The sequence below is a fragment of the Camelus ferus genome, chromosome 3, assembly GCF_009834535.1.
Source record: "Camelus ferus isolate YT-003-E chromosome 3, BCGSAC_Cfer_1.0, whole genome shotgun sequence".
Lineage (NCBI taxonomy): Eukaryota > Metazoa > Chordata > Mammalia > Artiodactyla > Camelidae > Camelus > Camelus ferus.
The window spans coordinates 44,566,271-44,590,400 of NC_045698.1; the positions used below are offsets into that span (position 1 = coordinate 44,566,271).

Genomic DNA, 24,130 nt, shown 5'->3' on the forward strand with positions numbered 1-24,130 from the left:
ATCTTGGCCCTGCTCTTTTGCATGTGAGAACCATAACCTTATCTATCTATCTATTTATTTATCTCACTATCTATTTATACGCATCTATGTGAAGAGTTGGCAGAAAAGCAGAGGGAAGACTCCAGTAAAGCATGGCCTTAACTAGGGTTTAATAGGGGAGTGGGCTGGCGCTGCAGTTTAATTGATGCGGCTGCCAGGCAATTTGAACCAACTCGTTAGTTACAAATTTTTGTTACGCAAAATTTAACACCCGGCAAGAGCCATAAGGATGCTGAGTAGCCTCAGATGCATTCTTTTTGTGCTGGCCGTTGCTCTGAAAGGACAGTTTAATCTGTGAGATACTGTTCCAGCTTGCTGTCTCTTTCATTCCCTAGGAAATGACTCTTTAGAGTCACCATGTTCTTAATGTTTTAAAAACCTGTGCTACGTATCTAAAACCTTTTTTGTTTTTATGAATGCCACATATCACGGGATTATTACAGTGTGTGCACTCTCTCCCTGTTGAGTGTGTCTCTTTGTATTAGCATTATCTTGGGGCAGATTTCCTTCTGAAGGTGAGCATTAATGAATTGTGGAATAATTCTGTGGAAGAACAGTGTCTATCTGTGCCCTTCCTTTTGAGTGTTTTCAAACTTGCTTGTGGTGCCCCGTTTCATGGCATTATTTATTTTAGGGCTGGAGCGGGTCTGGAGAACCACCCAGTCTGATCTCCTTGGTGGGTAGCCCAGTGAGGCAATCTGACACTAGCTAAACTTCTATTATTTCTAACCAACAATAATTTCCATTAGGAGTTCTAGCAATAGCCCCAATATTGGTGAAATATTTTGAAAATACACAATAATAACCTTCTGTAGTATAGCAGATGCCTACTGAGTATTAGATTCTGTGCTGGGCTTTTGATGTATATTAGCTGTAATCCTCCAAACAACCTGTAGAGCCATTATTAACCGTGTCTTATGGAAGAGAAAACTGAGGCTCAGTTGCTCAGCAAATTGTGGGGACGTCCTAGGGCTTGTTTTTGCAGATACAGACCTGAGTTTCTTTGGCGTCACTTTTTGTATTTATTCCCTATACTGTGGTCTGGTCCTTTTTAACTTCAAAGTAATTTAGGGAGAGACGTTGGGCTGAAAGACATTTTGCATAGCCAAACCCATTCATTTGTGCTACTTTTTACCCCAAAATTAGAAACACAGGAAAATCTTTTACATGGAAAATACCATTGCAAATTTGCAAATTCGTGAAGCTTAGATATGTGCAGTGATTTCATAAAAGGTGCAGAAATTCAGGTTAGTATTCTTCAGAGGACACCCTGACAAAGTGAAAACTACTTTCCCTCCCTAAATAGACTTCCCATCACATTCCTTTTGGTGAGTAAGGAAAGAAGTGTGTGGAAACTATGATGAGATGAAGAGGGAGATTACCGTTATCATCCCATCTGAAATTGGAAAACAAACTTGGATGACATACTCTTGTTAAGAATGTCATTGTGGGAGCACCCCCTGGTTGAAGCCCAAAGCTAGTCTGAGAGAGGATGGTTAATAAATCTCAAGTTTCTTTTATGATCTTTTTCCCCCTACTCTTTCCTGGTTTTGAAATTCCTTGGTTCGTGGCCTCGTGCCACGACTGGTGGAGAGTCATGGCTGGTTAAAGTGGACTATATGAATGGGAAGAGAATAGAGGCTTGTTTGTGAAGGCTGCATAACCAGTGTGATAATTTAGTTAACATGCTAAAAGATCTACCTAGGATCCACTTAATTATCCTAGTCATATGTGTTTGATAGGTCCAAGTGTGTCTGTGTATGTTTAAATTCTCTACTGAAAGACCATTTCCCCTTATCTTTTTCTGTTTATTCTCAGAGCTGTTTGTGATGCTGTGGGAAAGCTGGCAGTATTTTTTAAAATAAACATAGAACTAAAGAAATATTTTATGAGTAAGCAAGAGAACATGCCTGTTTTTTCTCAGTTTGTTCTTTCTAGTTAGTATTAAAAAAGAAAAATTCTATCACAAAAGATGGAATTCTCCCAGAAGTAATATTATTCAATAACGTTTAAATGTTTCTCCTGGGTTTGCACAGTGGTTACTGAGTCTCATCAGAGAGAAAGAGGAGAATGTAGACTTCCAAGTAGTGATTTGGAAAATATTATGGAATGTTTGGATATAAAGTTTTCCAGCTCACTGCTTCATGGGTTTTCTGCTTGTGGGAATGGTTTTTTGTTTTTTTTTTTTTGAATGAATGGAAGGAAAAGGCCTAATTCCTGTAAGAATTTTTGTGCAGAAGAAAATCAGAATTATTTTCTAAATATATAACTTATGTTCTGAGCAGATGGAACAAACCTTTAGGGATCTTGCACTGAACACAGAGTGAATTAATGTGGCAAAGACATTTAATTATATATTTAATAAAATATAGAGTCAACAGAAATTAAACATTTATAAAAAGCCATAGTTTAAAAAGTTAGTGAAGTTGCATAAAGAGGTTTGCCACAAATTTTGCAAGCTTGGCTTTTCCAAGAAGGCAGAGGTGGTGTCTTTTTTTCAAGTTAACTTTTGTGTCCACACTGCCCAGCCCATAGTCAGTGCTTATTGAATGAGTACATAGAAGAACAGGAGTTAGACATCAGACATGCTCTGTCTAGACTATTCCATATTGGTGGTGACTTTTAATTGTGATTAGTGCGTACATTGGTTAGGAATGGCTGCATAACAAATGATCTCAAAACATAGCTGTTTGAAACAGCAAACATTTATTCTGTCAGTTTTTGTGAGTCAGGAATCCAGGCACAGCTTGGCGGGGTGATCAGGCTCTTGAAATCTGAGAAGGCTAAAATGAAGGCATTAAGGTATTGGCTAGAGCTGCTGTCATCTAAGGCTGAACTGAGGAAAGAGCTTCTTTAAAGGTCACTCAGGTGGTTGTTGGTGAGATGTAGCCCCTTGCAGATCATTGGACCGAGGGCCTCAGTTCCTCACTGAGTGTTGTCCGGAGACCATCTTCTGTTCCTTCTTACGGTGGCCTCCCTGTAGGGCGGCTCACAACGTAGTGACTCACCTTCATCAGAGCGAGCAAGTGAGAGCAAGATAGAAGTCACAGTCTTCTGTGACCTAGTCTTGGAAGTGACACCTCATCACTTGGGTCATATGCTAGTCTCTTGAAGTGAAATAACTGAGCCCCACAGTGAAGGGAAGATTACTAAAGGGATGAATACCAGGAACCAAGGATCCTGGGGGCCTACCAGAGCCAGGAGAAGGAGGGGGTGGAGTCCTGGGTGCATCTCCACAGGCAGCAGCGGTCACCCCTCCTAACAATGTGGGCACCTTTTACATACCTTGTTGTGGGCTTGGGTCACAGTGACTACAAGTGTGCTTGTGGGAATTTTCCCTTATGAGATTGACTTCCTTAATGACAGAGACCTTGGCCTGTTTGGCACATAAGTATTTCAAAAATAAGGGAACTCACAAATTATAAAAGTTGGGTTGAGAGCTAGACAAGGTGGTATTTCTTCTCTTAACCTTTTGGGGAATCTTTTGGAGTTCTCCTGAAAGCAGGGCTGGAGATGCATATTTAAAGGCAAAGAGTTTGAGAGGTGGTCTCAGGGAGCAGGAATGAGGACGGAGGTGTGATGTTGAAGGAAAGCCGATATAACATCACTGCCATGGGCTCTGGGCTGTCACTGCAGTGACACAAATGGAAAGAGCCCCTCTCAGAATCATCCATTTGAAGGACTCCTCCCAGAAGCTGGAGTGTATCTACCACCTGCTCCCGTCCCTGTGGGTGGAAGGTTGTCCCAGAGGAATTACGTCCTCCTCACTCTGGGCCTGGCTGGCCCCTGTGGTCCTGGATAGTGCCTGGGGCAGAAGTAGAAAGATGCCCCGTGTGTGTTGGAGGTGGGGCAGCAGTAGCAGCAGGTTGGTCTGAGCTTGCTCCGGGGCCTCTCTGCAGCTGAGGCTCATGTTGCTGGGGGTCCAGGGTGGGCTGTGGGGAAGGAGGTGCCGCCCACCCCTGGTGTCTGCTACACTGGCAGAGGGGGCTGTGGCCTGATCTCAGGGGGAGCCTTGGACCCTCATGGACAGAGTGTGAAGGTGAAGGAGATCAAGGACCTGTTTGATCCCGACCTGGGCTGTAAATGGATGAATGCTCTTGTACAGTGGTTTGTTGAAGATTCATGCGTTTTACTTTACTATTTCCACTTGAACGTGCCAGTCAGTGTTACTGCTGTCTGGAGGAAAAGATTAGAAGTTCTGTGCGTTGTTTTTATCAGGAAGACACATTCTGACTGATTGCCTTCCTGATTTTCAGTCTGATTTACTTCTTATCAAGTTTTGAATCAAGTCCTGTATGTTTGCACAAAGACAACTCTATGCCCATATTACTGTAGGAGAATCTTGTGATTGTGCTTTTTGTGAAATTGGAATGTCCTTGCTTTAAGCTTTGACCTAGGCACGAGTTGTGGTTACATGGTTACATGGCCAGTGGTTAATTGGAGTCTTTTTCTATTGATTCTTGCATTTCACATATTAGGAACATCATAATTCAGTCTGTCGCTGTAAAATTTATGACATCGTTGAGAAGGCTTAAATTTTAATACAGCCCAGCTTATCAGTCTTTTTATAGGACTTTCGCTTTTCGTACGTATTTAGGAAATATGTTCTTATTCATAGGTCACAGAAATTTCTTTATTTTTTTTCTTCTAAAATTTTTAAAGTTTGTGTTTTGACATTAAGTTTCTCATTCATCTGGGTTTTTTTTTTTTCCTTAGTGTGGTATGTGTTGTGGATTAAATATGTTTTTCCAGGTGGAAAGTGAATTTTCACCACACTGAATTAGTGTATGTTCATGCTTGTTATTTTATCTCTCTCTCTCTTTTTTTTTTTTTTTTTTTTTTTACTATTTTCCCATCTGTGTAAGGGTCTGTTTTTGAGTTTTCCCATTGCCCCAGTCTGTTTATTCTCTAGTAATACTGCATGATTTTAATCACTACAGTTTTATAATAAATCTTGACTTCTGTAGGACAAGTCCCCTGTTCTTCTATTCAGAATTGATTTGTATATTTTTGGCTATTTAGGATTCTAAATGAATTTTAGAATTCATTTGTCTAACTCCACCAAAACAAATATACTTGGAATTTTGATTAGAAATCCAATGGCTCTCTAAATTAATATGGGGCGTATTTGAGTCTTCCCATCTGTATATGGTATATTCTCCTATAATTCTGGTGTTCATTTGTGCCTATTAAAGTATTTTACAATTTTCACTATATAGATCTTGTTCATCCTTTTTTGTACAGTGTTTTCTGTACATTTATTCTTCTTAAAAATTGACTTATAACATTGCATTAGTTTAAGTTGTACAACATAATGATTTGATATATGTATATACTGTAAAATATTTATCATAAAAAGTTTAGTTAACAGTCTTCACCTCACATGGTTACAAAATTTTTTTTCCTGTGATGGGAACTTTTAAGATTTAACGTCTTCACCATTTTCAAATATACAACACAGCATTGTTAATACATTAGAGCTGTACATTACTTCCCCTGGACTGACTTACAAGTGAGAATTTGTGCCTCTGACCACCTTTACCCATTTTGCCCACCCCTTTACCTCTCCATCTTTGGCAACCACCAATCTGTTCTGTTTCTGAGTTCAGTTTTTTAGATTCCACATAGAAGTGAGATTATACAGTATTTGTCTTTCTCTGTCTGACTTATTTCACTTAACATAATGCCTTCAGGGTCCAGTCATGTTGTCTCAAATGGTAAAATTTCTTTCTTTTTTGTGGTTGAATAGTATTCCATCATAGATATATGCTACATTTTCTTTATTCATTCATCCATCATTGGACACTTGGGTTGTTTCCATGGCTTCGCTGTTTACAATAATGCTGCGACGAACATGGAGGTGCAGATACTTCTATGCGACAGTAATTTTTGTGGCCTGTGGGTATATACCCAGGAGTGGAATTGATGATATAGTCGTTCTATTTTTAGTTTTTTGAGGATCCTTCATACCGTTTTCCATGGTGGCTGCGCCAATTTATATTCCCACCAGCAGTACAAAAGGGTTTCCTTTTTCCCACATCCTTGACAAACTTTATCTCTTGTCTTGTTGTTAATAGCCATTCGTAGCAAGTGTAAGATAGCATCTTGTGGTTGTGATTTGCATTTCCCTGATGACTGGTGATGTTGAGCACCTTTCCGTGTACCTCTTGGCCACTGTATGCTTGTTCATCTTTGTACAGGTGTATTCCCAGATACCTTATGATTTTTGCAGCTATTGTGAATTGTATCTTTTTTCCTTTTATGTTTTCTAATTGGTCGTTTCTGGTATATACAAATACTGTTATTTTTGTACTTTGATTTTATATCTAAATTCTCTTTTGAAAAAAACAAAAACAAAATAAAGTCCCTTTTGAGCTCTTTTAATCATTCAAAAAATGTCTACAGAATCTCATGTTATTTTAGTAGAGATGTCCTATCAGCTGCAAATACAATAATAGCCTTCCAATTATTTGCTGCTTCTTTTTCTTTTCTTACTGCCTTGGTGAGGGCTTCTGGGACATTGTCAAATCATGGCAGAATCATAACAATTCTTACCTTGTTTCTGTGCAGCTGGAGACTTACATTCTTCTTTCTCATCGTCTCTGATCTGTCCTTCTGTAAACCCTGTTAGATGTGAAACATTAAAATTTCTTATTCTGCCCTCTATATTGGCAATTACATTTCTCCTTGTTGGTATTTTGGTAGTCCTTAAAACTGTGCTATATTTAAGCACTAGAATCATGGAATTGATATTGGTATAATATCTTTATTTAAGATACAGGTCAGCGGCTTCATTGATTTTTGGTTTTCTCTCCAACCTCAACTCTCTTGCCCTTACTTCCCTCCCCAGTCTCCCAAAGCCCATGCCTTACCCGTACACCCTCCTCCTCCACCAACAATACGAACACATTGGAGAGCTCTCTCTTAGCTAACTCTTCAATGCATTGGCATCTTTAGACAGTATAACAGTTTTCCAAGGGGTATCTTTATCTTACTAACTATTTTTATCAGATTCAAAGATATTTGGAAAGCAGTGATACTACAGAGTGAATTAAATGCGGCCGCCAGTTTTGAGGAAGCTGGGTGAAAGCTGGTCACTGAGTGCAGTGTCGCATGAAATGAGTGATTTAAGGACACGTAGAAGAACGTCTAATGGGCTCCACACGGCCCTTGAGCACCTCACACTCCTCAGAGTGAGTGGCAGCAGCGGCGGCAGGAAGAGGGCTGTGCTGCATGAGGGCTCTTTCTCCTGGAAGCCAGGACATGACTGAGACTGTAAGTCACTGATTTATGGCTCTCTTAGAATTGTGCTTTTAATGGAACAGTAAGGTTTTGGTTTTAGTATGTATTTGCATGTGCTTTACAAAACACCTCAGAGTACTTGAAGTCACTGAACTTAAAAAGCCAAATGGATAAATCAGTGCTACCTTAAACAAATTATTGAATATGTTACATTACTGATCGATTACGACCAGTGAGAGTTCTTTGGGGCAGTGGTTGAAGGCAGGAACTCTGTGGTTAATCTGCCTAGATTTGAATCCCAATTCCACTTCTTACCTGCTCTGTGATATCAGCCACATTTTAAACCTCTGTATACCTTTATTTTCTCATCTGTAAAATGGGGAGAGTAAAAGTGCCCGTTTCATAAAGCCATTAGGATGATTAAAGTAGTTAATGCATGTAAGACACAGTAAGAGTTTGGTCACAGTAAGTGGTGTATATATAACTGATAACTATTTAAAAACTCGTATTCACAAGAATGTTTACTCTCCTCTAAAGAACTTACAGTTTGATTGAGACAGTAAAATACGCTACCCTGGTCTTTACTATTGCACAAGAAGAGAGGTTCACATTTAGAGAGGTGTAGCTCAGAGTCGTGAAATACCTCTGTTCGTCTTGGAGTGCTTCAGGATTAGGTATTCCTTCCAGATTAAGTATTAAGGAGTTAAAGACAAAAGTCTTACAATGTTTCTTTAAATATCTGTTTCAGCTGCATAAGATTAGCACATTTTTCTTGGCAAGGAACACCGTTTCCTTTTTTTTGCTGGAGTAGTTTTTCGTCAGCAGCCTTTCTTGTTTTTCTTCCCAAACACTTCCCCTGCTTCTGTCTTTCTGTCATCTGCCCTCATTCTATTCCCCGCGCTTCAGCACTTTCCTCCCACCACTTCCCATCCTCTAACTTAAAAAAAAAAAAAACTTTGTTCATTGATTGTTGAGTGTGTTTCCTTCCTATTTTGCATTCCCCTGGGCGCCTGGGACAGAGTGGAAGTGCACTGACAGCATGGGAAAGTCACCGTGTCACCGTGGATGGACAGCTCTTCTATAATGCAGTCAGGATACACGACTGGGGGTGGGGGGACGAGAAGCAGTGCTTGGGTCTACTCAGAGGCAGGCAATGAAGCCATCTGCTTCCAGTCTGTAGTCACTGCTCAGTTATTTTCTAAGAGGTTAGCCGAGGATTTGCCTTGTAATTGGGTAACTGGAGGTACCCATTGCAAGCTTTTGCTGCATGTGATTTATGAGCAGATGGGGAATTTGAATCATTGGTGATCCCCACAAAGCCTAGAATCCCAGGTCTAGGCTCTATTGCTGTGTACATTCACCAGTGTAGAAAATGCACCAAACCCCTCACAAAATCAATTACGTAGAGTTTAAGCTAGAAGTGAAGGGGGTCAATGTTAGAGGTACTATAAATAAGTAGTTCCCAAAGCCATCTTGGTACCATTAATAACCAACGTTTATTAAGTGTTTTCCCATTCCATGCACGGGCTGAATATGGTATACGCATTATTTGACCTCACAACCCTGTGGAGGCAGCTGTTACCCCATTTCACAGATGCAGACATCTGTGGGTCTTGGGGACCATTTCCACCATGATAAAGTGCCTTCCACACGTGCTGTGTGTATCCCATGGGGCAAAGCCTAGCAAGTGGAACCACTAGGAAAAATCAAAATGCATTTTTTAATGTTCTCCAAATAAAGCAGGCTTTGGTTAAAGAGCAGAGAATGGAATTATAGCCGTGTGACCTAAACAGGAGGGTCCCTTTTTCTTGTACCTTAAAAAAAAAAAAAAAAAAGTTCATGCTCTCTAAGCATCCAGGGCCTTATTAATGAGAGGAAGTGAAAAGACAACCTTTCATCCATATACCCCACCCAAGAATTTATGGCAATTACTCACTCTTAGGGTAAAAACAAACAAACAAAAACCCTTCATGATTGTCATTGTGTGACAGGGTGGCAGTGTTGTATCAGGCATTTGGTGTTGTAGTTAGGACTGGCTGTATGTGTAGGCCCTTACTCTGCTCCACATGTGAATCTGTGTGATAAGCAGCTACAAGATGAGAGAGAGGTCACTTAGACAGCAGCCTGCCCACATCTGCAGAGCCAGGCTGCTTCCCCCTTCCTGGGCCCCTGACCGGTCTCTGCACGGCTGCTCAAACAGATGAAACAAATCAAAACAGCTCTGAGAAGTCGAGTGCATCCCCCTGCTTAATTTAAACCCCAATCAAGTCTAATTATCAGAGCCATATTACTTGCCAGCAATAATTTGCTTTGGGTACAACTCAGAGCTACGTTGAAAATTTTATTTTGCCTTCAGAAAATTGGTTTACCTTTAAATTTTCCCCCCAGATTTCCCTGTGGAAAATTGGTTCTCTTAATTTAGGTATCTTGTAATATTTCTCATTAAAAAAAAAAAAGTGTGGCATGTGATATCATTAAATTTTTTTCTAAATTGAAGTGACTTAAATGGGTTGACATATGTGCTGCTGTATAATTGTGCTGTGTTTTTGGAGCTCAAGTCAGTAATTACATCCATAAACTTATTGTCTCTGGTAAAATATGTTAACTGGTCTTTGACACAAAATTCATTAATTTGAATCAATATGTAAGGTTCTGAAATGCTCTAACAAAGCATCATTGACTGATGGGTATAATATAGTCTAAGACCCAAACATTTTTCTATGAACAGCAGTAAATGTAAACATTTTCTAAATAGCAAGTCAGTACTGTGACTCCTGAAATTCAGACAGTATAAAGCCTACAAGAAATCTGAACTATGGCATGATCCCAGTAATTGACTTCACTCATTTTTAAAACAGGGTATCTTGGTTATTTCTGATCTGTATAATGTGGAGCTAACCTTTGGAGAGGAACTTGGAATGTCGTGGAATTTCAAACCATCAGGTGGATCATGTGTAGTTACGGATGTGGATGCTGAGGTCCAGGAAGCCGAGGGCCTGCGACTGGCTTCCCTCACCCAGTGCCAGCAGGGAGGAGGCTGGCCCCCAGGCCTTCTCCCGCTGTGCCCCAGGGAGTGCCCCAGCTAACAGATTAGATGCAGACTAGCTTTTCTACTTTCCCAGTGTTGAATAACTTTAAAAGGCAAATTGGAGTGTGCCAGGGTTGGGAAGTAAATTTGAATTCAAAGTAAGAATTTCATCAAGAATCCAATCCCAGGGTTTTCTTTTGATTTGAGACTGCAGACCTACCAAAATGACATTAATGTGAAACCCTGACAAAAGAAAAAGCCCTGTCATTAGATACGCAGCACTTCACAGATAATATCTAGTTCACCCTTTCAGCATTTCTGGGAAGTGAGAGCCAGGGAAGAGAAGTAGCGTGTGGCTTCTCTGCTCAGACTGTTTGCCTCTCTTCCCCTTGAACACATAGGTGTGTTCGCAGCACTTCAGTGCTGATGCACATCCTGGATTCAGTGCAGCCAGGGCCATTCTGAAGGTGGAGCAGCACATGCTGCTGAAGAAACTCAGACTGGGCGAGGAGACGGAGAGAAAAGGGAAGCAGCCTGTATGGTTGCTGCTGTTAACTTTTGCTCAGTGATGGAGTGGGTACCTTTTATCATTCCTTTGACCTCCAAATCACTTTGCACCTTTCCTTCACGCCCCCTTCCCCCCCACCCTCCCCTCCCTCCTCTCCCCACTTCTCTTCCTCTCTTTTCCCCTCTCTCCCTTCCTCCCCACCCTCCCTCCTTTCTCTTGTCCTCTCTCCCTCTCTTTCCTCCCCTGGGGACCTGCATCCCTAGCTTCTGGGTGTCTGGTTGGGTGTGGCCCAGTAGGGAGCAGGTGATCCGAGTGGGGGAGGAGAGAGACTGGGGAAGGTGATGGAAGCCATTGTTCTCTGGCTCCACCCGGGGCACCGGCCCAGGCTGGCTATGTGATCTGAGTGGACTCTGCACACCCAGCTCTGTTCTGGGTTCTGGAAGCAGCTCCCTCCCTTTTGTCCCTTCTGGCCTAAGGGTGGTGAAGGAGCCCTACTCCTAAGTAATTCCTTTATCAAAGTTTTCTCAAACCACCCAATCTGAGGGTACTCTCTGATTCCTGCAGGAACCCTGACCGAAACATGGGGTGTGGATGAGCTGGGGCATCATATATAAATACATTTGCTTCATTTATTGGTTTGATAACTATTTATCCAGCATCCATCAAGTACCAGAACAACTTAGACAAAGCTCCTGGCCTTGTGGAGCTTAGTTTTAAAAAAAGACAAACACACGCACCTACAATGTAATGTCAGGCAGTAGTAACTGTTGGGAAGTAAAGGAGGACAAAGGGGAAAGGGTGTGATGGAGGGGTCCTCTTAGGGGAGGGGACCCGTGAGGTTTCCTAAATGGAGTGAATAGGCATACTTTGCAAAAATACAAAAAAGGAGTGCTTTCTAGTGGCGGGAACCTTAGGGACTCTGAGTTGGGAGAGTGCTTGAAGGGCTCCAGGAACAGCGGGAAGACCAGCGTGGCTGGAGTGAGTCGGGGGAGCAGTCAGAACTCAGAAAAGGAGCAGGGCTGGGTTGCCTGAGGCTTTGCTGGACCTGGAAGGACTTCAGGGGAGTGGAAGGGAAGGGGACTAGAGAGTTTGGAAAAGTGACACTATTAGGGTGGCTTTGTCTGCTGCTGGAAGGACAAAAGTAGTGGAATAGGGATGTGAGCCCAGCACTAGAGTCCGGGTGACTGGAGGCTGTTATCAGTTAAATTGTGTCTCCCCACGAACATGCTGGCCTCCTGGCCCCTCTGCTGTAGCATGTGTGCTTATTGAGGCGAGGTCTTCCAGAGGTAATCAAACGAAAAGGAAGTTTTTACGGTGGCCCCTAATCCAGTAAAACTGATGTCCTTTTAAATAAGGGGACATTTGGACCCAGAAGGAGACTGGCAGAGCAAAGATGATGTTAAGAGACCCAGGCAGAGGATGGCCACCTAGAGGCCAAGGAGAGAGTGAGGAGCAGACCCTTCCCTGGCAGCCCTTGGAAAAAACCGGCCTGGCTGACTCCTTGGCTCAGGCTTCTGGCCTCCGCACCTGTGAGACAGTGCGTTTCTGTTGTTGAAGCCACCCCGTTTGTGGGTTTTGTCACAGCAGCCCTAGGAAACCAATAGAGATAAATGGCTTGGATGAGACTGATCATGGTGAAAGTGAAAAGGCTGAATTTGAAATACATTATGAAGATTAGACCAGGGGGATTTGCTGATGGGTTAGGCAGGGGTGGTGGGGTTGAGGTTTGGCCCATGGGAACTGAGATTAAGGATGAGACAGCAAGGTACACTCCTAGGGCATTGGATGAGTGATGCCCTTTCCTGGAGATGAGGAACACTGAGGAGGACAGACTTGGGGGACAGAGGTCCAGGTCCAGAATGGGGTCATGGACATGTGAAATTTGCAGTCCTTGTTTGACTAGGCACTTGGGGTTGAGGGGGGTGGTTTGAGGTTTTTTTTTTTTTAATGAAAGTACTGGGGATTGAACCCAGGACCTTGGGCATTCTAAGCATATGCTCTACCACTAAGCTGCACCCCCACCCCCTGAGGGGGAGATGCTATGACAGAGCTTGGGCTACTGCCTCCCCCCGTCTGCCGCCCGAGGTGGCACGGACACCACTGGTTGTGCCTGGGTGACTCTAGTCAGTGCACAGATGTTTTTATATAGTGCTGAATATATTTTTCTTGATACATATTAGAACAAAATGTAACGAGCACAACCAAGCCATGGTTTCAAGATGTTACTGCTTAAGCCTTCATTAAAAACTGTAGTATGTAAGTTCTGAAAAAAAAAAGGCAGAATCTTTGTAAACAAAACAATTAAGAAAGGGATAGTATAGGAGATGTAATAACACATGTCCCTGGATGTCGGGGAAAAAGTAAGTAAATGACTGAAGTTTGGGACACAACCTAAAGCATCTAATTGTAAGGCATTTCGAGGTGATTCCTGTCTCAGTACAGTTTAAGAACCCTTCCTTGGTTTTTAACCGCTGGCCAAATCATCAGTTTCGCAGTGGAGACCAACATCTGTTTCACAGGGGACTCGCCTAGCTGGGATAGGGTGCGTTGCCTGTAGTGCTGGCTAGTGTTGTTTCATGATGTAGAACATGCTTCTCACTGAGCATCACAGTGAGAAGTTAGAAGGCCGCTGTCACAGCGTTTGCTTTCACAGGTGGGAGTGTCCCTTCTCCTGCACCATTTTGGTGACTCTTTTCTTGAGCCAAGTTGAAAAACCTGGATTTGAAAGGAGACAAGAAAAAATGATGTACTTTCATCTTTACAAGGTTATGAATTATGGAGGTTTTCATAAATTACTGTAGGATTAGTTCCACAGGCTTTAGAATCCTATGATGCCATGGTCGGATATGTGCTCTAGCTTCTAAATGGTACATTTCTTCCCCATTCATTTGGGTTTCTGATCCCTATTTTGATACACCTGGTAATGGCTAAATCTCCCCCAGCTTGTGAATTCTTCCAGTCGATTTATTTTCATAGAGTTTTTTGACTTCACATGGTCCTAGATTGCCTTATTGATGTGCAGGGGTTCCTTTATCAGAGCCTGTTTGCAATAGCTTTGTTGTACATACTTAAGTATAGTGTTGAGTGAGAGCTTCAGTTGTGGGAGGACTATATTTAACACAGACGAAGGGATGTCTCAGAGTTGGGAGAAAAAGTTTATTCTTACCTGAGAATGCATGTGCTTCTTAGAATTACACCTGTTTTGAATGGACTTTTAAGAAGTCCTTCTGGAGCCCTTGAGACAATTATGTGATTTTCTATTTTTTTTCTCCCTTATATTAAAATATCTAGGACTGGAAATGTCTAGTGGTAGTTTTTGGGTTTTTTTCCCAAAGGTAATGGGAATAATGCCAAGCATTAGTTTTAAATTTTCCTTGTGGCTCTAATTTTGAAATAGAGTAACTTAAACATGATTTAAAGAGTTAGGTATTTAAATAATCTGATGTCAGCCACTAAATTCATTGGGCATCCATTATTTCACATCTGATATACTGTTTTCCATAGAGCATCCTTGTAAATATGTTTATGAAATGCAAATTAGGCTAAAGTACTACGCTATCAGATCTGTAATGTTTAGGGAACAATAATTTTTTTAAAAAGTATGATCTGCGGTGTTAAGGGATGTTTATAACTTCTAAAATGACTTACTTAACAGAAGAAGACTTGATGAAAGCACTTAGCATGGAGATGAAATATGTCTCATTAAGTTTCCAGATTATGCACATGTCAACACTTCTTTTGTCATCTTTCAATAGTTACTTACATAACCGAGGGCTGCTACTTTTATTAGTGGTGGTTATCACAACAAAATGTTTCTGGTAAGTTGACCTAAGCAATGTAATGTGCTTCTGTTTGCACAAAACTAACTGTGAGGAATCCAGCCCTCCTCCCCTCCCCTTGCAGTAAAGAAGCCCTATTTACATATGTAAATAAGCCATTCAGTTGAGAGCCCTGTGGGGCCCACCTAGGTCCAATCTGTTATTGTGCTGATGTTGGTAGCATTAACCTGGAGGTAAATGGTACCAGGAGACTGATGTCTCAGTCTGGAAAGACATATACCAGCCGCTGAAGGCTGTTGTTTAGGAGGAGAAATGAATTCTTGGGACTAAAAATTTGGGAAAAGAAAATGAAGTCACAAATTTTGTCTTTAATGTTGGCCCGAGTGGTAGAATTTAGTGTTGTTCTTGAACATGGAAAGGATATTGGTTTCCTGCAATGCCAATTATGAGAACCCTGTTTTGCTTTTTCAAGAATGCAAAATATTTCACAATTGAACTGATAGAGCCGACTCTGCTCAGAAATGCACTATGTGCACCTTCCCTGGCAGTGTGAGGGAATCAGCCGGCAATAAAAGAGGAAAGCTTTTAAATTAAGGTCTTCCTGATGTGAAGAAGGGGGCATGTCCAGTTTCTAATGACTTAAATTCTCAAAAGTTCCTAATTAGAATCTAGTTAAGTACACCTTTCTGCAAAGCCTCAGTAAGTCTAGAATACACAAGCCACAGACCATCACCAACTGTTTTTTTCAACAGTAGGATACAATGTGACTGTTTTTGAAAATTAAGATCTGTTTAAGTCATGAATCATATGGCAAAAAACTTGCTGTGAGCTGTTCAGAATTCCTTTATTTCTTCTTCATATGCAATTCATTAAAATAACATTCATCCTCCTCCTCCGGCTGTTCTTTGGTTTCTATTAAGATGTATTACTGGAATCTGTGTAAATATATTGATTATCTCACAGACCTGTTTGTTCATCTCAAGCAGACTGTTGTTAGAGTCATTGTACTTGGTAATAAATGGGACAAAATGGAGATTAGGTTTTAAAAACCCACCTGCCCCCTCCATTCCCATTGAAGGATGTGCTTGCTCTCTTTAAACCAGCCTTTCACAAACTGGGAGCTGAAGATTGAGATTTAATATCAACATCTGCCCCCTGCTGAGTTCATGGTGCAATTAGCTAATTAAAAAAAATAACATTTTCACCTTGGATTCAGAAGAAGAGCAATAAACCACAGGCTGAGAATTTAGTTAATTTGCACATTGACTGTAATTGTGTATTTAACGGCAAGATTAATTTTTTTTTCTGATGAGTGGGAGCCTGGCACTGTGCTTTGGAACTCTTAAATGAGTTGTAATCATTCCGTGGGGAGGTTGATAAGGGCAGGTAGTTCTCCAGATATATTAATGAGGATAATTGTTTATTTACCTCTGATAACTCTTTTAAGGAGAAAAAAGCATTTAAATCACTTTCTGATAAACCATTAAATTTAAAGGCTACTTTTCAAATACCACTAAATAAATCTTTAAAAAATATATATTTCTCATAGAAAAACTGTTGATTCTATTGAATGGCAAGTCCTACTCTGTTTTTTGTTTGTTTTTGTTTCACCAAATATTCAGTGAATTAATGAGCGTTATTTTTGCTGTGAAAGCTTTGGTACATTTTCTAGGTCAACTGAGCTTTAAAACTATTTCCTTGCATTTTTTTCAGAAGAGGGTAGGCAAAGTATGCATGTTGGCAGGGCAGTTAGTAGGAAAAACATAATCCTGACTTGCAATCTGCTACTTGTGACATTTCCTTTTTGAAAGGTAAGCGTTATACTTTGGATACCGAAGCAGTGATTGTTGGCAATTCAAGTGGGTGTGATTGATCCATGTCTTAAAAGTAATGGAGCTGTTATTCTTAGAGAAAAAAGAAAAGAATTCTTAAGTATTGTAATACAGACATCGCATTTTTACCCAAGTAGCAGGGTTTTTCCCCTCTTCTCTGTGAGCAAATGCTAACGCTCATCTGAGGGATATTTTGCTCCCTGTGTAGACGCCCACTTGGACTAGGGGCTTTACGCTCAGGGGTTTTCTGAGACCATCTCTCTGTTGCTTTCATCTCCCTGACCCTGAAGTTGATGCTGACAGTGGGCAGTGCTTGCTTCTTAAATTCTTGTTTACTTTTGCCCAACTTTGAGAGATGGAGAAGTGAAACGCTGTACCATTGGGGGGGGGGTGCTATTCCAAACTTTCCCTTTAAAATATAGTACTTTAGGGTTTTTTGGTGTCTGTTTGACATGGAATGAGTGATGGAGAGGTGTTCAGCCTTTCTATGTGATCCATTTGTCCTATATGTATATGACAGCTGGTATAAGAAAGCCCACCCTTTTATACCATTTAGATTATAAATGTAATGTTGAGCCAATAAAATTTAATCACATTCAGGGGCAGAGTTTTTGGTGGGTGCCCGACACCAGGAATTCTGCCAGAATGACCGAGAGAGGAGTGGCTAAGGCAGGAGAATTTTCATGGTTTTGAGAAACACTGTGATTTCCGTATCTTTTTGGTGATACCCAAATAGGTGGCAAGTCTAAGAATGCCCCTTAATACTTTCTGTTATTCTAGGAAGATTGACTTCATACTCAGGGAAATCATGCTCCAGTTTTCCTTAGTATCCTTGAAATATAATTAGAGACAATATCAGGTAAGAGAAAAATACAGGTTTGAAGGGGAATGTGATACCGTGAGATGTTTATCACACATGCGCGTATGTATATGTACATATACACAAGGCTCTTTTTAACAAAATGACTTGCACGTGGCATGTGCTTTGTGGGGAAAAAATGTGTCGTGCTTTTATTGTTGGATTTTAGCTAAAACAGACAAGTACAGTGCCGTTAAACACTGTCCCTCTCCCTTTTCTGACCATGTTCCCATCATCCCATGACCCCTCTGTCCGCTCCCACCTCGTTCATCCCCATCTTCCATCCCCTGTCAGGAAGGGCAGCCTCCGAAGAGCCATTTCAACTCAGCCCGACATCGCCAGAGACTAGTGGACCCAGCTGCTTCAAAAGTGAGTGTGTCCTGTCGCATGGTGCATGGCGGTGTGGTCCCACTGCGGAGAATGGGGTGGTGGGGGATTACTTATGCTTGTATACTTGAAGGCCTGAGAGGTGGCAAAGTCTTCTCTGTTAATTCAAGACCACTTGTAGCAAGGGAGTTCCTGTGTTGAACAACTAGACTTGGAAACAAGCAAAACCCTGATCAGTAGCATCTGCTGGTTTCTGTGGTGTCAGTGCTCCCACCACGGCCAGTTTCAAGTACCAGTGTGGCAAAAGTGACCTCAGACCTGGGAAGAGATGCCCAGTGAAGCTCTATTATGTACAGATACAACTGACAAATATCCTAGTAAAGTATAGCAAATTAATTAGGAAGTGAATCAATTTTGAGTATCTCTTACCTTTGTTTTCAGTATATTTCATTGGTAGTTTAGGTATTTTTTAATCGGCAATAAGGTTGTATATAACAACTGGATTATAAAATTCCTGAAAGCTTATTGAGCTGGTGTGGGTGGGCTCCAGTATAGGAGTTACATGTGTGATACATTATTGAGAATTGTCTTTATCCAACTTGGTCATGCGCAACTCTTCTGGTCTAGAGAAATGTGGCTGAGGTTTTGAGCTAACGTAACTTGCAGGCCAGTCCTGCTGCACACAGACTTTCATTAAACAGATATTTACTGGCAAACAGGCACAAGGCATAACTGTAGCCTGTCCTGTAAACTCAGTGAAGTCCCTGCTCTTTGGCTTTGTAGGTGCCCCAGCCAAATCTTTTTGGAAAGTTCCACTCAAGGTTAATGACCTGACTACTTTCCAGAGGCTGGCTGCTCTCACTTTTGTGGTGGGCATTATGTAGTGGGGGCACCTCTGACCCAGCCACTGGGCATGAGGCCACTGAATGTTTGTTTGCACCTTGGGTGCCAGTCTTAAGGGCCTAACTTACAGACCTTCATAAATTTTTACGCCTTGTTCATTCAGGGGCAGAGAATATCTCAAAAATGATTTTTACCAATTCACTTTCCTTAAATACCACTAGAGTCAACAATGAAAGCCTGTTTCTAGCATCCATTATACTGACTGGGAGGCCACTAATTTTGATTTCAGCATTGAAAACCCATTTCAGTACGCCAGTGAGCAAAACCTCCAGTGTGACCTAGATTTGGATACCTCTGACGTAAGGCTAGTTGACCATGCTGGGGGAGTAAATTCTGACCAGGGCTCCTAACTGTATTTGGATATTCTCAGTACATCAGATTTCATTGCTTATGTGGAAGTATTTGAAAGTGGACTCCAGGCGTCATATCCCTTTGTTACATTTATTAAATGCCTGGGCTGTCCCCTTCCCCAAGCTCCAGACAGCTCACTTTGGCTTAGGATCCTTGTGATGATGTCATGAAAGCTGGGTTAGTATGTGAGGGAGAAAATAAACTAGCGCTAAATAACCTGGGTGTTTTCATCAGGTAAGAGGTGAATCTTGCTGAAGTGGAACACATCCCCTCTGTCTCAGACCCCACCTAAAAGTTCTAATTAATGAGGCACTGAAACGGCATGTGATTCAGCACATTCACTGTTAGACTCAGGTGTACCTCTGGGTCAGCGGTGTTGTTCTGGTTCAACTCAGCACGTGCTTTTGTTCCTCATCTTTCTTTTTTCCCGTGCTCATTTCATTCTGCTGTGGCATTTTCAGAAATTCTGTGCCTCACCAGGCAAAGTGTTATGTATTACACTGTAAATGAACTGGATTTCTTCTGTTGATGGTGAGAGTCTTTCTGTTGTTCCATTTTGTTTTGAGTAAGGAACATGGCTTCTTTTTCTAGACACGCTCTAAGAGGAACTCATTAAACAGCTATAAAGAAGATGTCTGGTGCCTTAATGTGCTGTATGAATAGGTTCAGCCAATGTTAACAAAGAGATTTTAAAGGTCAAGTTCTTTTCTCCCCAAAATACTGCAGTACTAGAAATTTGAGAAAGGCCTACAATTTCTTTCTAACATTAGGAGCTGTTGGCGGAAACCACATTTGCTGTGTGGATGGGTTACTTGGACAGTAAATAGCAAATGGAAATGTGCATCCGTGTAGCCAGTGACCTTTCATTGTGAGTACATTGGTTTAGAATCTACACTGTGTTATTTTCAACTGAATAACCTGAGTTACAGTAAAGAACTCTGGCAAATGAAAGATGCCCATGTTCTGGGGGTCAGTAACAATTTACGGCAAACCAGCTGCCAGTTCTTTTGAGAACCCTGGTTTTGTTTTGAGTGTCAGCTTGGGAGAAGTGCGATCAAGTAGAGGCACTTAGTTTCCCATTTGCAGTGCGGAGTGGTGGGAGGAATCCTGGACCGGGCTGTACAGTGGGCGTTGTCATAAGCCAGCTCTGTGGCCGTGCGCAGCCACTCAACACTCAGCCCCCACTGCTCGAGGTTTTCTCATGTATGAAAGGAGTTTATGAAGTGTTCTCTTCATCACATTATGGAATTATTTTTCTTTTCTGTCAAGGCTATTTAAAACTAGATACTTGACCACTTAGTCTGAGATTTTGCAGTGGTATTTCTCAATCCTAAAGTCCCTCTGCGAATGGCATCCTTTCTCAGGACTTGCAAAGCATTATCACTGGGCAGTCTTCCATCAGTGTTTTCAGTGAATGTAAATTTTTTTAAAACTTTAAGGCTTTGGGGAGAGTATGGAGCAGAAATCAGGGGCTCATTTTCAGCCTGAGGAGTTGGCTTTTTTTTTCCCTCTAGCCTGAATTTTTTTCTCTTAGTCTTAGAATGCCTTTGTGCTTTGAGTATAGGAAAACAAGCTATTAAATCTGTTTTATTTGAAAAAGAGGTAAAGAGTTAAGGAGAAATCAGAGATAAGTAATGTACCGCTGATTGGCTAAGCTTGTCCACTGGGAATTTCTATAGTGTCTTTTATTTGGAGAATATGCTCACCTGTCCGTCCCCCAGTATGAATGCTCTTAACACAGTGAATGAACAAAGAGTGAGGCAAAACGGGCAGTAGGAATAGTAGTTCAAGGACCACAGAGCAGTTATTGGCAGAGCTGGTAAAGGCCTCTGTTAAATAAAAATCAGTTTGATACGGGAGCATTAGGGACACGATCTGGGGAGACAGGAGGTGGACAGAAAAGAACACGAGAGATGCAGAGGATTCGTTTTCAAATCTCCTGGCATTTCAGCACAAAAGGATGATGAAGATTTATTCTAGATGAGCTGTCATTTTTCATCAGAAGCTTTGCTGATCCGGAATAAATAGGTTCGTAAAGACGGTATTGAAATTTTGAGCTTGTGAGAGTAAGTAGCGGTCGGCATAGCATCTAATAAATTTCAAAACCAGAAAGTGTTGTCACATTCCAGCCTCTTAAAAAAAAAACCAAACTCCCCAAATGGACAGACATTCCAACTACCAAAACCCTACATATAATTCTAAGATACATGGTTTCAACCTGCTGTAGGGCTGGAAAATCCTTTATACTAATTCTCAACGATTTCTCTACCTTTTTCTAATGAGAACAAGGTTTATAAAACCTGGGCTCCCCTGCTGGGAAAATCAGCCCAGAGCTATCTCAGAGCGGATGGTCTTCTTTTCTTACTGCTATAAACCTTTTAGGATTGATCCTTTTTTCATTTTTATCTATCTGAAGAGTAAATGTCTCTGAGACCTTAGAAACCCACTATTCAGAGGGGGCAGGAGGCTGCATTGACCAGAGTTCATAGTTGCAAAGATGAGGTAGAATAAAGGTGATGGAAATCATGGAATTGTGTTTCTATAATAGCAGAGGAAAATAGGTTGATTTTTAAGCACTAAGGGGATAGGCTTTAAAATTTCTACATTTTAGAAATGTAGAAATTTTAAAGCCTTATATTGAGTTTCTGGATGGTAATTAACACCTTCCTAGTCCCAGGAATTTCAAGTGTTAAAGAATAATTTCTTCTTTTTTGGAGGCTGGAATATTTGTTACTATGTTTAAGGATATGAAAAGGAAGGGAAGGGGCTGGGAAGATTGGTTGCCGTAATTAGTCTGGGACTATTTTAGTCACATATGTTGTACTATGTAAACTTTTTTACAAAGGCTTTTAGGGGTGATACATTGCTGATGGAAATTTTTTTTCTTTTCTGTCATTTTATATATATATGGTTTTTAAAAAAATTTTATTGAAGTAAGTCAGTTACAGTGTATCAATTTCTGGTGTACAGCACAATGTCCCAACCATGCATATACACACATATATTCGTTTAGTAATATGATGAAAATTTTTGAGGCAGCTTATAGTTTTGTTTTTTGGTTTTTTTTTTGCTTGTTTGTACATCAGCCATCTACAGATTACCTCTGATCCCAGCTACAGTGGGCACGATTACCTTCATGTTCAGGAAGAGCCTCAGGGGGCTATACTTACCACGTGATGGCTTCCTGGCACACCTGTGCATAACACACTGGCAGACAGTGCAGAGAAATTACATCACTTGCAGGAGGCCACAGAGCTAGTACAAGGTGAAGCCCAGTGAGTCCCTGCACTTAGCCGTCATGCCACGACCTTTGCACCACCATCTAGGAGGGGCTCCACCCTTTCCCAGTGGGCACCCTGTACTAAGCGGCATTTCTCAGGGTTCAAAAAAAGGTAGCCACTACTCCCAAGTTGATGTTCTTTCTGCCTCCAGGGCCAGAGACCTCCTTTGACCTATATCCCACTCTCCTGCTACCTGAATCCATGCTACTGTGGACCTACATCATGCTGCAAAGCTATCTAGAAAGCATTCATTCTCCTTACTGTTCCTATGTGTGACTATCCCAGCTTACAAGGATTTATTTCTCTTTTTTTAATATATATATATATTCCTTTTCATATTCTTTTTCATTATAGGCCATTATAAAGTTTTGAATAGCATTCCCTGTGCTATACAGTAGGACCTTGTTGTTTATCTATTTTATATATAGTAGCATTTGCAAATCCTGAACCCCTAATTTATCTCTTCCCACCCCCTTATCTCCCTGGTAATCATAAGTTTCTTTTCTATGTCTGTGAGTCTGTTTCTGTTTTGTAAATAAGTTAATTTATCTTTCTTTTAGCTTTCACATATGAGTGATATCATGTGGTATTTTTATTTCTCTTTCTGGCTTTCTTCACTTAGTGAGACAATCTCCAGGTCCATCCATGCTGCTGCAAATGGCATTTATCCTTCTTTATGGCTAAATAGTATTCCATTATATAAATATACCACAACTTTATCCATTCACCTGTCAATGGACATTTACATTATTTCCATGTCTTGGCTTTTGTAAATAGTGCTGCTGTGAACATTGGGGTGCGTGTGTCTTTTGAATTAGAGTTCCCTCCAGATATATGCCCAGGAGTGAATTGCTGGGATGACATGATACTGTATATAGAAAACCCTAAAGACTCCACACACAAACTACTAGAGCTGATAAACAAATTCAGCAAGGTAGCAGGATACAAGATTTATATACAGAAATCCATTGCATTTCTTCACACTAACAGTGAAATATCAGAAAAGAAAGTTTAAAAAATGCTTTTAAAACCATATCAAAAAATAAAATAGGAATAAACCTGCCCAACGAGGTGAAAGACTTATATACAGAGAACTATAAAACATCAATTAAGGAAATTAAAGATGACTTAAAGAAATGGAAAGATATCCCATGCTCTTGGATTGGAAGAATTAATATTGTTAAAAATGGCCATATTACCCAAAGCAATCTACAGATTTAATGCAATCCCTGTCAGATTATCCAGGACATTTTCACAGAACTAGTAAAAATAATCCTAAAATTTACATGGAATCACAAAAGACCCAGAATTGCCAAAGCAATACTGAAGAAAAAAATTTATTTTTCTGTTTTTAACAGAATTTTGGACCTAACAGATCAGTTGAAAAATGGGCAGAGGGCACTCCAATTTTTTTAGCCTAACATCTCTGACACATACAAGTAATTTTACCGAAAGTGGATTCCACTTACTTATTTTCCATGATGCTCTCTGTAAGGTATGATATAAACATAATATTAAAGCATTCAAAATTGTGGGACTAAAACATGCCTTTGGAATTCAGTTCCGATAGTTTGTACTGAAGGATTTGGCTGTCTTGTGGTCTAGCACACAGTGGGATTTAGGGCACAAGCTTGAAGGTGACTATAGCCTACTGCCTTTTGAAGAATCTCTCACTAATCTACTAAAAAAATCTTCTTGTAACACAAAAATGTACAGATATTGTAAGTTTGATACTATCCCAAAGATCTTGGAGACTGATTTTTTTCCTGTAAGCGTAACATGTCCAAGAAGTGCAGATATCAATTACCTTTCACACACTGACTGTACCCGGTAACAGCACCAAGATTTAAAAAACGGAGCATTACAAAGATTATCATACTAAGCGAAGTAAGTCAGACAAAGACAAACATCAGATATCACTTATATGTGGAATCTAAAAAAATGATACAAATGAAATTATTTTCAAGACAGAAATAGACTT

General features: G+C 40.8%; 1 protein-coding gene across 11 annotated transcripts in view; it reads left to right on the forward strand.

The window, feature by feature from the left end:
• Positions 1-24,130, forward strand: part of MAST4 (microtubule associated serine/threonine kinase family member 4) — a 516,475-nt gene that overhangs the window by 227,495 nt on the left and 264,850 nt on the right. For 7 of the 11 annotated variants that reach the window (XR_004317247.1, XR_004317246.1, XM_032473373.1 and 4 more), the window contains one exon: positions 17,582-17,656. The exons of the other annotated variants lie outside the window; for them this stretch is intronic. Coding sequence is in view for 5 of the 7 variants with exons in the window: in XM_032473373.1 (XP_032329264.1) it covers positions 17,582-17,656 (75 nt within the window). In the remaining 2 variants the exon portion in view is untranslated. The remainder of the gene's footprint in view (positions 1-17,581; positions 17,657-24,130) is intronic. 11 annotated transcript variants of the gene reach the window in all.